The sequence below is a fragment of the Mizuhopecten yessoensis genome, unplaced genomic scaffold (assembly GCF_002113885.1).
Source record: "Mizuhopecten yessoensis strain PY_sf001 unplaced genomic scaffold, ASM211388v2 scaffold7953, whole genome shotgun sequence".
Lineage (NCBI taxonomy): Eukaryota > Metazoa > Mollusca > Bivalvia > Pectinida > Pectinidae > Mizuhopecten > Mizuhopecten yessoensis.
In genome coordinates, this window is record NW_018407305.1 from 617808 (window position 1) to 630380 (window position 12573).

Consider the following 12573-nt stretch of genomic DNA (forward strand, 5'->3'; position numbering starts at 1 on the left):
TTGTACAGCTTCCGGCAAACATCTAAATTTAGAACCGGAAAGCAAGAAGGGTTAATCAGTGTTTACCGAATGCAGCTATCCAGACGTGTTTGACATGCATGGACATGCTAATTGGCCAGGTCGTCCAAATTTATAGCCAAAACAAACGTGTTGTATGGCCTGTGATGCTATTTTATGGGGCATGTGATGATTGGCGGGTATAGACTGGTGGCCTGGCACGAGACGAGAACGGCTGTGGCACCAGAGCCGCTCGTAATCTCGCCGAACTATTGGAAAAAGAAGTAACTTAATTTATTGCGAGATTTTAGCATGTATTATCAACAATGCTCTCAAAAAACATACTTTTGCATAATCTCGGCCTAAGTTTGAATATTATAAACTGAGTAACGAGGTTAAGACAGCTACTCTGTCCTCTTGTTTCTCTTCTCTATTTCTATGGTTTCTGTGACGTTGATGTTGATGTTTGCCGGGTTTTGTTTATGGTTTCTGTGACGTTGATGTTTATGTTTGCCGTTATATTATTTTCTATGGTTTCTGTGACGTTGATGTTGATGTTTGCCGGGTTTTGTTTATGGTTTCTGTGACGTTGATGTTTATGTTTGCCGGGTTTTGTTTATGGTTTCTGTGACGTTGATGTTTATGTTTGCCGTTATATTATTTTCTATGATTTCTGTGACGTTGATGTTTATGTTTGCCGGGTTCTGTTTATGGTTTCTGTGACGTTGATGTTTATGTTTGCTGTTATATTATTTTCTATGATTTCTGTGACGTTGACGTTGATGTTTGCCGTTATTTTTTTTCTATGGTTTCTGTGACGTTGATGTTGAGGGAAGCCATTTTAAGTTTTCTTTGGGCTCATGGTTACCATTCGTTTGTATTAATTCTGAGACGTCCGCGTGAACATCCATTATTAATGTTGATGTGATGGGGACGCGCAGCGAATTGCGCACTCGCTATTCACAAAATCGGCCGGGGTGCGATTCCCCTATCGGACCTATAAAAAATAATAATACAAAATAACTACCCGACCACGTTGGTTTCTCCAAGTACTATAATTTCTCTCATCAATGCGCGCTTCCATCGGGGCTATGGACATTGTTACAATGGCGTTTAACAATCAAATCACAGCGTGGTACATGTATTGTGTGATGATACAGTGTAAGACAGGATCTTGATCGTGGTCATTCCCACCGCCAGCCTGTTGGATATGTAACGTGTTCTACCTAGCAAGCTTGCCAATGTAACAGTTTACTGGAGTTTAATTATAAACTTCAATTGATTAAACAATTTATATGTATCACTCTTGTTGGCCCTGCTGTTAGCGGGCGAGGAGGGGGAACCGGAGAACCCCGAAAAAAGCCACGTAGTCGCCACGTGGTCGCGCAGGTGACCAAAACCTTTCAGATTCGATAGAAGAATTGAACTGCTGCCGCCTTGGTGAAAGGCCAGTGCGCTATCCTCTCTGCCACCCGACCACCTGAGTGCTTGAGTTTATAGACAAACCGTAGCAAACTATAGAGAGGGGTACAACCAGTGGTAGTGCTGACGTAAACAAAAGTAGTGAAATAGAACAGAAACAGAAATATAATAGTTCATCTCCTCTGCCCTTGATTCATGTTTGATGAGTACAAATTCATCACATTTCATTCCTAGATTTCAGGATCCTTTAATCTGTAAGATGACGCAATTTCTTGTATGATACATTACAGCTGTTTGAATCTTTCTCCTAAGTTCAAATACATCGCTTTGATCTGTTCATGTGATGCGGTTATCTCCCTTTAAATGTAATTTCACTGTTGCAGTACAATCAATGGTTTCCTGAATATCTCGATTGAGTTAACCACGAGCTTTGATCCTCGTTTTACTACGCAAAAGACCTACGTAGACAGTTATATCCACCCAATACTGCGTTTGTAATGATTGCTATCGACAGAGATGTCTAAATTATCTCTCTTATATCAAATATTGATTTACATAATTCCTCCAGTGGCCACCGGCCTCTCTTTGAAATGTATAAATCTCTTTCAAGCTGTGAAGTGATTCTTTAAAATTCCGTCAAAGGTTCATTGAAGAGATATTTAATGCTATTATAGGAAAGAGTAGGTTAACAAATCCAGCACTTATCTTCATACTTAGAGAATATCTATCCATCATGAAACCATTTTTTTCAAATTCCACTGAGATTCTGACAAAAAATCTGGATTTAATCTAAAGAAAAGGACAATATATTACGAAAATGTAACGTGATCTCCATCTATCAATTTTCAGGTAGAATTTTAAGAAGAATTATCTTATTTTTATTTAAAGAAAAAACTTACAAAGATTCCATAAATAAGGAATTTAGCACACGGAAATAGACGACTAGTCTGTCCTAAAGAGCGCGGTGATGATGAGATTGAGGCGCTGTGGCGGTAAATGACGGAGGCCGCACGAACATATAAATCACGCGCAAACACGGGCACCTGCTCGTAACATTACAACGTAATTGGTATCACTCTGAAGGGACACGTGCGTCGTACATCACGTGAAAGGGAATGAAAGCACGGTTAGTTTTATGATAATGGCGAACTCTATTAAATCGCTTGGATCGTAAAAACAAACAGCATCAATAGCACCTACTAGAGTTATATAACGTATAACCAAAAAGCTTACGAGGGTTTGTGTAACCAGAGACTTAGAAACAAAGATATGACTAGGATGTCAATATTTCAAAATCAGCCACAGAAATGTTCGTTTCGGACATGTAACACATGTTGCATCGGTCTTATAATACCAGACTATCCCCGGGTAAACAACAGTGAGTTTACATCACCAGACTGTCATAGTTATATGATATTATTGGATTTTTCCGGGACAGCAATTTGTCTGTAATAAGGTTATTATCGGCTTTGCGTCCCCCTAGGGGGCGCAGTAACACAATGTCCATCCGGGTAGTTCTCACGTTACATATTGGCGATGCTGGTCAACATTACAGTCACTTTGAGGACAAAAACTTCAACTAATCTGTTTTTACCTCCAAACTTACGTGTTTCTTTTTGTTATCATGATGTAAGGATTGAATAAAGATCGCTACAATCCGTAGAACATTTGTCGTTCTGAGTAATTTTACATTGTAATGGAGAGACAGTCTCTGATCAAAGAGAGCGTGCTATTTCCTTTCCTTATTTTACACGGCGCCAGTTAGTAGACTCTCTCATTAAAGACAATTTGTTCGTTAACTAACCAACCTTTACACTATGCCGATAACTACTCGCCTCTGTGTGAAATACGGTAACTGACATGTTATCACTGAGGGGAGTGCTTTACCGTTAAAACGTCATTAACTTTCGACCGTTCACGCTGGTATCACAACAGAGGGCTTAACCTTTTTTGTAAGATAATAGTAAATGTATCCATTTTTCTTGATATGCACACCGATACAAATTGTTATATATATTTCCATAATCATCTTCCCCATTTTTATGAGGCATTAGAAGAATATAATGTGTAACAGAACACAGTTCCTGTTAAAAAAAACCTAAAAAAATAAACGCCTTTATTATGACGTTATCGTATTGAAATACGATATTTCAGTAAAATACGTTTTACTTAAAAAAACTCAAATACCACACACAATGCAGACGTAGGGTTATGACGTCATAATGACGGAAGTTTCTGATATAAATTACGTCTTCTGATAGCGGTTATTAATATTTGCGAGATACAAATATCTAAATAGACAGGTTCATTTGTAATACAATTTTATATGCCTCAGAAAATTTATTTCATGGCTACAGGACAAACAATCGAAAAACTTGTTTCATTTCTGCGCGAAATTTGTGCTAATTGTAAAGACTGTCGGCCTGAAAGTGGTATTATGTACGTAATTCAGCCAACGGAAAGCGGTTAATTTTAAATCGTATTTGTTTAATGTTTCGTGTCATTAATTGTAACACTGAGTGTGTTTTAAAGTTGTAGCGGATGGAATAATTCTGTTGTCGAGAGGGAATTAACACCATCAGCGAAATTCTCGATAATTACATGTTTTTAATACCACAAACATGTATAGCATTCACAATTCTCATTACAGTCAATTATGTATAAAACCATTCGCGCGATTGTCTACTTAAACATCTTCATCAAGATCTATTAGAATTGGTTTAAGTAATAGTCTCCAGAAGGGAATACGTTTGTAGCGCTGATGTTTTCGCGGGCACGTTTTATGAGTTTTGTTTTATTCTATGATAGAGCAATAACTTTAATCAGATCCTGAACGTTAATTTTCATTTGCTCTAAATCAGCTTTATTTCCCGAAATGTAAGTTTTCTATTGAATTCATAAATGGAATTGACAACGTGTCCAGCGATCTTTCTACTATTATTATGCACATAGTTTAAGATAACCTTGTAAAAACAATTCAGTTGTTGTAACATTATTTATGAGATAACTTAAAATGCTCTTTTCTTTCTGCCCATGAGGTTGACTGTCGCACTTAACGTATATTGAGATACACTCTAGTAGTCATGAACTGAAGGTCATGAGGTTGACCTTCATACTAAACGTCTATTGAGATACACTCTAATAGTCATGAACTTAAGGTCAAGAGGTTGACCTTCGCACTAAACATATATTGAGAGAACCTTTAGCAGTCATGAACTTAAGGTCATGAGGTTGACCTTCGCACTAAACGTATACCTGAAGATCGAGAGGTTGACCTTCGCACTAAACGTAAATTGAGAGAACCACTAGTAGTCATGACCTGAAGGTCAAGAGGTTGAAGTTCGCACTTAAGGTCTATTGAGAGAGCCTCTAGTAGTCATGGACTTAAGGTCATGAGGTTGACCTTCATACTTAACGTCTAGTGAGAGAACCACTAGTAGTCATGGACTGAAGGTCAATAGGTTGAATCTCTAGTCAAAGCCTTGAGTGTCAAGCTAGTCTAGTATACGCCATCTTTGTTGTTCTGCAACAAACCTTGAAAACTTTGGAATACGAATGAAAATGTACAGCACTTAAAAGGGTCGACATTTCTGCTACTGTATAACATGTATCATATCATAAGTGTATTAGACAATGATATCTTTATCTGAAATGTGTATTTGTGATTTATTCGTGTTACGTTTTGAACATCTAATACTATAATCTGGTGGTCGGCCTCTTATTTGATACCTGCAATGACCAATGTCTATGAGGAATTCAAACGTACATACGCGTCACTGATCTTTTGTCTGATGAAGCCTTGTTTGATTGGTTGATCAATCGTTTGCTTGATTGATTGATGGCTAGGGCTGTTCGTCCTTGTTCCGGTTATTACCGAGCCTAGGACAGCATTCGTATAAAGGTGACAAGAATACATTACTAGTAATCGAAACGCCACACATAAACACGTCACTGGTGTGTCATATATTCGCTCAGTTTCGCTCAGATGACATCGTTGTAAGCTAACTAGTAGCTTGTGGTCCTTTGTTCTAATGTATGCTGTACACACGCGTACTAATTAGACTTCTATAGTAATTTACAGATATGATTACATGTATGTATACAACAAAAGACTGATACAGTACAACCTCGATATAATGTCCCTCGTTTATATACAGTACAACCTCGATATAATGCCCCTCGTTTATAAACAATACAACCTCGATATAATGTCCCTCGTTTATATACAGCACAACCTCGATATAATGTCCCTCGTTTATACACAGTACAACCTAGATATAATGTCCCTCGTTAATATACAGTACAACCTCGATATAATGTCCCTCGTTTATATACAGCACAACCTCGATATAATGTCCCTCGTTTATACACAGTACAACCTCGATATAATGACCCTCGTTAATATACAGTACAACCTCGATATAATGTCCCTCGTTAATAAACAGTACAACCTCGATATAATGCCCCTCGTTTACATACAGTACAATCTCGATATAATGTCCCTCGTTAATATACAGTACAACCTCGATATAATGTCCCTCGTTTCATTTACCAGCTCGTTAACCACCAATGCATACCTCGTTCTCTGAAGAATTCCTTTATTAAGTTCCCTCCATTTATCGCCAAACCCCTTTATAATGCCAATATTTCTCTTAGACAAATGGTTGAAGTATACCGAGATTTTATTGTAATTATATATCATATTATATAACTATATCAAATCGCCAAATGTAATCTTGATAAGATTACTTTTTGCATCCAACACGTCCTTAAGTGGCCTTAGCTGTTCATAGGATATTATACAAATGAGCAAAATTTTATATTTTATATCCAGTAAATGATAGGCACGTATATCAAACTCAATCAGGACAGTGTGTGTTCAGTCATGATCAAGCACAGCTTACCATGTAATCAATGGTGTGAAATGTGTGTATGTCGGGTGTTGATTACGTGCCCTGCTTGTTCTGGGTCCGTTTTCCAACGGTTCAGTGATAGGGCTATACCAATTGAATGTAACAGAAACTGCAATACCCAATATACATCCTTAAATGACATTGGCTGTTCATGGGACAATAAACAAAATAGAACCAAACCAAACCACTGTTGGAGCGTGGAGTCATGTAATGAAGTCTCCTGCTCAAGGACACTCCCGCATCCCGCGTCTGTGGGATCGCAAAGCTTCACAAACTGTGCCAAAGAACCCAAAATTGATATTATGCCATGGTTAACATTTATGATAAAACGATAATCATTTCAATTTGCATCAAACACATACTTAATGACAAAGCATATATAACAGTGATACACTCCACGTACACAGGACGTCGGATCCTGTCTAGGCTACAAGTACCCGGATTACGTCCCACGGGGACCGCACGTGCTGCCTCGTCACGCTTATCTATGAATTATTGATTGTTTTCTTCTTGGTAGCGCTGAACACTTTGCACAGGCGTGTGATGTTGGTAAGATATATATTTTATACACTACTGTGATGTGGGGTGGGTTTTGCTCCCCGGGGTCAGCTATCACCCTCTGGCCCATTGTCCGCGCGTGTCGACCCTAAAGTATTTGTAAATACAACTTTTTATCACTAAATCTTTTTTTTAAGTCCAGAGATATACTTCACGTTTAATACATTTTACTAGGGGGACATTAGTGTTTGTTAACCCGAGACGTGATATGCTCCCGAATGTGAAGTTAAACAAGGATACATATATAATTTAGTAAACTGAAATCGAACAATTACACAACAAGTACGTTACAGGAATCGTCACGCGATTATTTAAAAGCTTCATGAAGCCTACACTCATTCGCCATCTTAAGCAGCCTGTACTGTATCGACATTGCCTGTGCCTATCAGCTCCGTCTTAGATTTTGTAAATATGGTTATTCATAAATCATTAGAATTATTGGATAATTCGAGTACAGTGAACACAACACTTACGACTTAACTGCACGATCAAAGGGACAATCTATATTTCCTTACCTCTATGTCTGGGTCAGGGCGGACGTCGACAACGTTAGGTCAACGTAAAGTCAATACGTAGGTCGATATGTGAACCGCTCATCAAAATACTACGCATTTATTTGTTGATCCAAAACATTCGTATTGTATTGTATCAGTACAGCAATGATATTTTTGTCTTTCGTCGACGTCTCAAAATGAAAGGAAGTGGTATGAATGATCGGCAAATATTTGATACAGTATTTTCTGGCAAAATATTTTGGAAAAAAAAACAATTGTAGAAAAAATAACCAAAAACAAAACAAACGAACAAAATGTTCAAGATGCGAATTTTCGTCCAAACATGATACCAACATTTTATCATTAAACATACATCACCTTTATAGAAGCTCCTTATACAGTTGTGGGATTCCTCAATTTACACAAACCACGTTTGTTATCGCACAACGTTCGTCCATCGTGCGCACAAATGTGCGCAAGCAATGATCGTCCAGCTTTTTATCGTTCGCCCATTGGGCACACACCGTTCACACACCGTGCGCACATCGCACATCGTGTAACGTTGTGCGATACCACAACTGCACTTTTATAACTTTTACAAATAGAACCACGACCAAGGTCATGATATGACAATGTTTTAAATTCATTAAAAATCATATACTTTTTATAAGGATAATGCTAAGTAGCATTATTGGTGTGACGAGAGGGGCAGGACTTAATAATCGATAGTATGTTTTTTTAACACACTATTTGAACGAAGCAATGATGGGATACGGAGTGGTCCTCGCTAACAGTGATGGGATACTGAGTGGTCCTCGCTAACAGTGATAGGATACTGAGTGGTCCTCGCTGTAACAGTGATGGGATACTGGGTGGTCCTCGCTAACAGTGATAGGATACTGAGTGGTCCACGCTAACGTTAACTCTGATATCAACAAAGCTTGTTTGGATTGTTTCCTTCTCGTAATTGCGAAAGTCCTATGAAGACGTGTCAGCGGGTGAAGGGGCCACTTCAAAGAGTTATCTCATCGCAATATCTTAACCTGGACACTGTAGCATGATACATGTATTCCATTTGGTCATGTTATATTAGCATCTCGCTAACTTGTCCTTACTATGTTTGTCTCCTTACTTCCTTTGGTTCGTATGTCTTTATATATTTACAGGGTTCCGGTTTTTCTTTGATTCTTGTTGTTTCGATCTCTCCTATGTTCCAGTTGTTTCGGCCTCTCCTCTGTTCTAATTGTTTCGGCCTCTCCTCCGTCCAGTTGTTTCGATCTCTCCTCTGTCCCAGTTGTTTCGGCCTCTCCTCTGTTCCAGTTATTTCGGTCTCTCCTCTGTTCCAGTTGTTTCGGTCTCTCCTCTGTTCCAGTTGTTTCGGCCTCTCCTCTGTTCCAGTTGTTTCGGCCTCTCCTCTGTTCCAGTTGTTTCGGCCTCTCCTCTGTTCCAGTTGTTTTGATCTCTCCTCTGTTCCACGTTCGTCCATCGTGCGCACAAACCAGTTGTTTCGGTCTCTCCTCTGTTCCAGTTGTTTCGGCCTCTCCTCTTTTCCAGCTGTTTCGGCCTCTCCTCTGTCCCAGTTGTTTCGATCTCTCCTCTGTTCCAGTTGTTTCGGCCTCTCCTCTGTCCCAGTTGTTTCGGCTTCTCCTCTGTTCCAGTTGTTTCGTCCTCTCCTCTGTTCCAGTTGTTTCGGTCTCTCCTCTGTTCCAGTTGTTTCGTCCTCTCCTCTGTTCCAGTTGCTTCGGTCTCTCCTCTGTTCCAGTTGTTTCGGCCTCTCCTCTGTTCCTGTGTCGGCCTATCCTCTGTTCCAGTTGTTTCGGCCTCTCCTCTGTTCCAGTTGTTTCTGCCTCTCCTCTGTTCCAGTTGTTTCGATCTCTCCTCTGTTACAGTTGTTTCGGTCTCTTCTCTGTTCCAGTTGTTTTGATCTCTCCTCTGTTCCAGTTGGTTTGGCCTCTCCTCTGTCCCAGTTGTTTTGGCCTCTCCTCTGTTCCAGTTGTTTCGGTCTCTCCTCTGTTCCAGTTGTTTTGGCCTCTCCCCTGTTCCAGTTGTTTCCCTCTCCTCTGTTCCAGTTGCTTTTCGGTCTCTCCTCTGTTCCAGTTGTTTCGGCCTCTCCTCTATTCCAGTTGTTTCGGCCTCTCCTCTGTTCAGGTTGTTTTGATGTCTCCTCTATTCCAGTTGTTTCGGCCTCTCCTCTGTTCAGGTTGTTTTGATGTCTCCTCGGTTCATGCTGTTTAATCGTACTGATTATGAGTTCTGTATATGTTTTAGCGCATTGACGATGTGACATGTGTGTTCTGCTTTACTTTATTACCCACAGTGATTTACTGTGCACGGAATATGTCGACAGTTATCCCCTTTGGTACTATTTTTAGAAAGACAGTCGGTCGTCAAGGAATTAACGTCATCAACGGCCGTTTTATTATTTCTACAGAAATAGCACAACTTTTTTAGATGTACCTTCGGGAAGGCAACATAAGGTTAGTAACGCTACCAAGTACTTTGTTACTGAAAGGCGCGTACAAACAGCAGGCTGCACCTAATCCACTGATGACTACACGTACCAACAGCAGGCTGCACCTAATCCACTGATGACTACACGTACAAACAGCAGACTGCACCTAATCCATTGACGACTACACGTACAAACAGCAGGCTGCACCTAATCTACTGATAACTACATGTACAAACAGCAGGCTGCACCTAATCCACTAATGACTACACGTACAAACAGCAGGCTGCACCTAATACACTGATGACTACACGTACAAACAGCAGGCTGCACCAAATCCACTGATGACTACACGTACAAACAGCAGACTGCACCTAATCCACTGATGACTACACGTACCAACAGCAGGCTGCACCTAATCCACTGATGACAACACGTACAAACAGCAGACTGCACCTAATCCACTGATGACTACACGTACAAACAACAGACTGCACCTAATCCATTGACGACTACACGAACAAACAGCAGGCTGCACCTAATCTACTGATGACTACCCGTACAAACAGCAGGCTGCACCTAATCTACTGATGACTACCCGTACAAACAGCAGGCTGCACCCAATACACTGATGACTACACGTACAAACAGCAGGGTGCACCTAATCCACTGGTGACTACGCGTACAAACAGCAGGCTGCACCTAATCCACTAATGACTCCACGTACAAACAGCAGGCTGCACCTAATCCACCGATGACTACACGTACCAACAGCAGGCTGCACCTAATCCACTGATGACAACACGTACAAACAGCAGACTGCACCTAATCCACTGATGACTACACGTACAACAAGCAGGCTGCACCTAATCCACTGATGACTACACGTACCAACAGCAGGCTGCCCCTAATCCACTGATGACTACACGTACAAACAGGAGGCTGCACCTAATCCACTGATGACTACACGTCCAAACAGCAGGCTGCACCTAATCCACTGATGTCTACACGTACAAACAGCAGGCTGCACCTAATCTACTTATGACTACACGTATAAACAGCAGGCTGCACCTAATCCACTGATGACTACACTTACAAACAGCAGTCTGCCCCTAATCCACTGATGACTACACGTACAAACAGGAGGCTGCACCTAATCCACTGATGACTACACGTACAAACAGGAGGCTGCACCTAATCCACTGATGACTACACGTCCAAACAGCAGGCTGCACCTAATCCACTGATGACAACACGTACAAACAGCAGACTGCACCTAATCCACTGATGACTACACGTACCAACAGCAGGCTGCACCTAATCCACTGATGACAACACGTACAAACAGCAGACTGCACCTAATCCACTGATGACTACACGTACAAACAGCAGGCTGCACCTAATCCGCTGATAACTAGTTACAAAAACAAATATAAAACCTCTCATTGCTGTTTTGCCGGTCCTTTTTTGTCTCCCGGGTTCATTGTAAATTCCCTGATTTGGTCCACGGACGCCCATGTAATTGGTCAAATGAATATATCACTAAACTAAATAACAATTAAGTAAAAACACGGCCTTTTGATGAGGTAACACTGCACAAAAATCGTTCGTTAAATCTGTTTTCAGTAAACAACTTGAAGACTAAATATAGCTTGAAGCTTATTTCAAGTATTTTTAAAGATGATAACGAAAGGATTCGGGAAGCAATCCAACTGCTGATGTAAATTGCAATGCCTGAACATTAATAGCTGTTGCCTAGAAGTAAATCGATTGAAATAATTATCTGAGGTATATCAGAATGTATTAGAGTCGAAATTTTGTACAAAATTAATTATGTACGGCTAAACATAATAACCATTAATAAGCGTAATTACATTTATAAACATGACAAGAATTCCACGGCCATCATTAATTTCGAATCTTACTAAATATCAAACTTGAGTTGGAATTAAAGCTATCGCAAGAAAACCATTGGTTCCATTAGTTTCTGGTATAATAGTATTTGTAGAAAGTTGCATGAATATTTTAAAGACTTATCGCAAGGAAACTATCACTAATGCTGAAATCTAAGATGGCTGCTGGCGGCCATATTGAATTTCAGATCCATGTCATGATTGTTCTTGAGCGGGTAATTGATACGTATATTATAAGTATTTGTTTCAAGTTTCAGGGAAATAAAACAATTCCGTCAAAAATTATATCACGGCAACAGGTCTACAGACGCCGCAACCGACGACGACGTCTAGGAGGACGACGACGTCGGATTGATCTATATATATACTGTAACGTTCGTAGGCGACACACTAACACATAGTAAATACAATAACACATGTGTAATCATTAATAAGTAATAGCTATTATATCCATTGTAAGCGTTCTTCAAGAAAGTATTCAATCTACACAAAATCACGTAAGGTGTTATATTTCTAAGTTCAAATGTTTACCTTTCAAACTTGGACGACTAATAAATTAAAAAAATAAATATCTTAAGTTCAATGATCTGCTTAAATGGCCATCGCTGTCACTGGAAATGTGGACAATTCACATGCACTTATTAATCAGCTCATCCGGAAATTAAAAAATAAATAAAATATTATGATGCATAATTGTCTATGCATCATTTATTGCCGACAAATTGAATGACTATTATCAAGCATACAATTACAATGGGTGGCCAGCCTTGGGGGCTAAGGCCGGGGGCCGAGGCTGGGGTCCAAGGCTGTTTGGTTTGGAAAACCTT

General features: G+C 39.9%; 1 protein-coding gene across 1 annotated transcript; it reads right to left on the reverse strand.

The window, feature by feature from the left end:
• Positions 1-8704: 8704 nt before the first annotated feature.
• On the reverse strand, positions 8705-9858 carry LOC110454615 (bifunctional endo-1,4-beta-xylanase XylA-like). The gene is made up of 2 exons (XM_021504228.1): positions 9842-9858; positions 8705-9524 (listed from the first exon to the last, which is right to left on the reverse strand). Exons 1-2 carry the CDS (start codon positions 9856-9858, stop codon positions 8705-8707), a joined length of 837 nt encoding a protein of 278 aa, XP_021359903.1.
• Positions 9859-12573: the final 2715 nt, after the last annotated feature.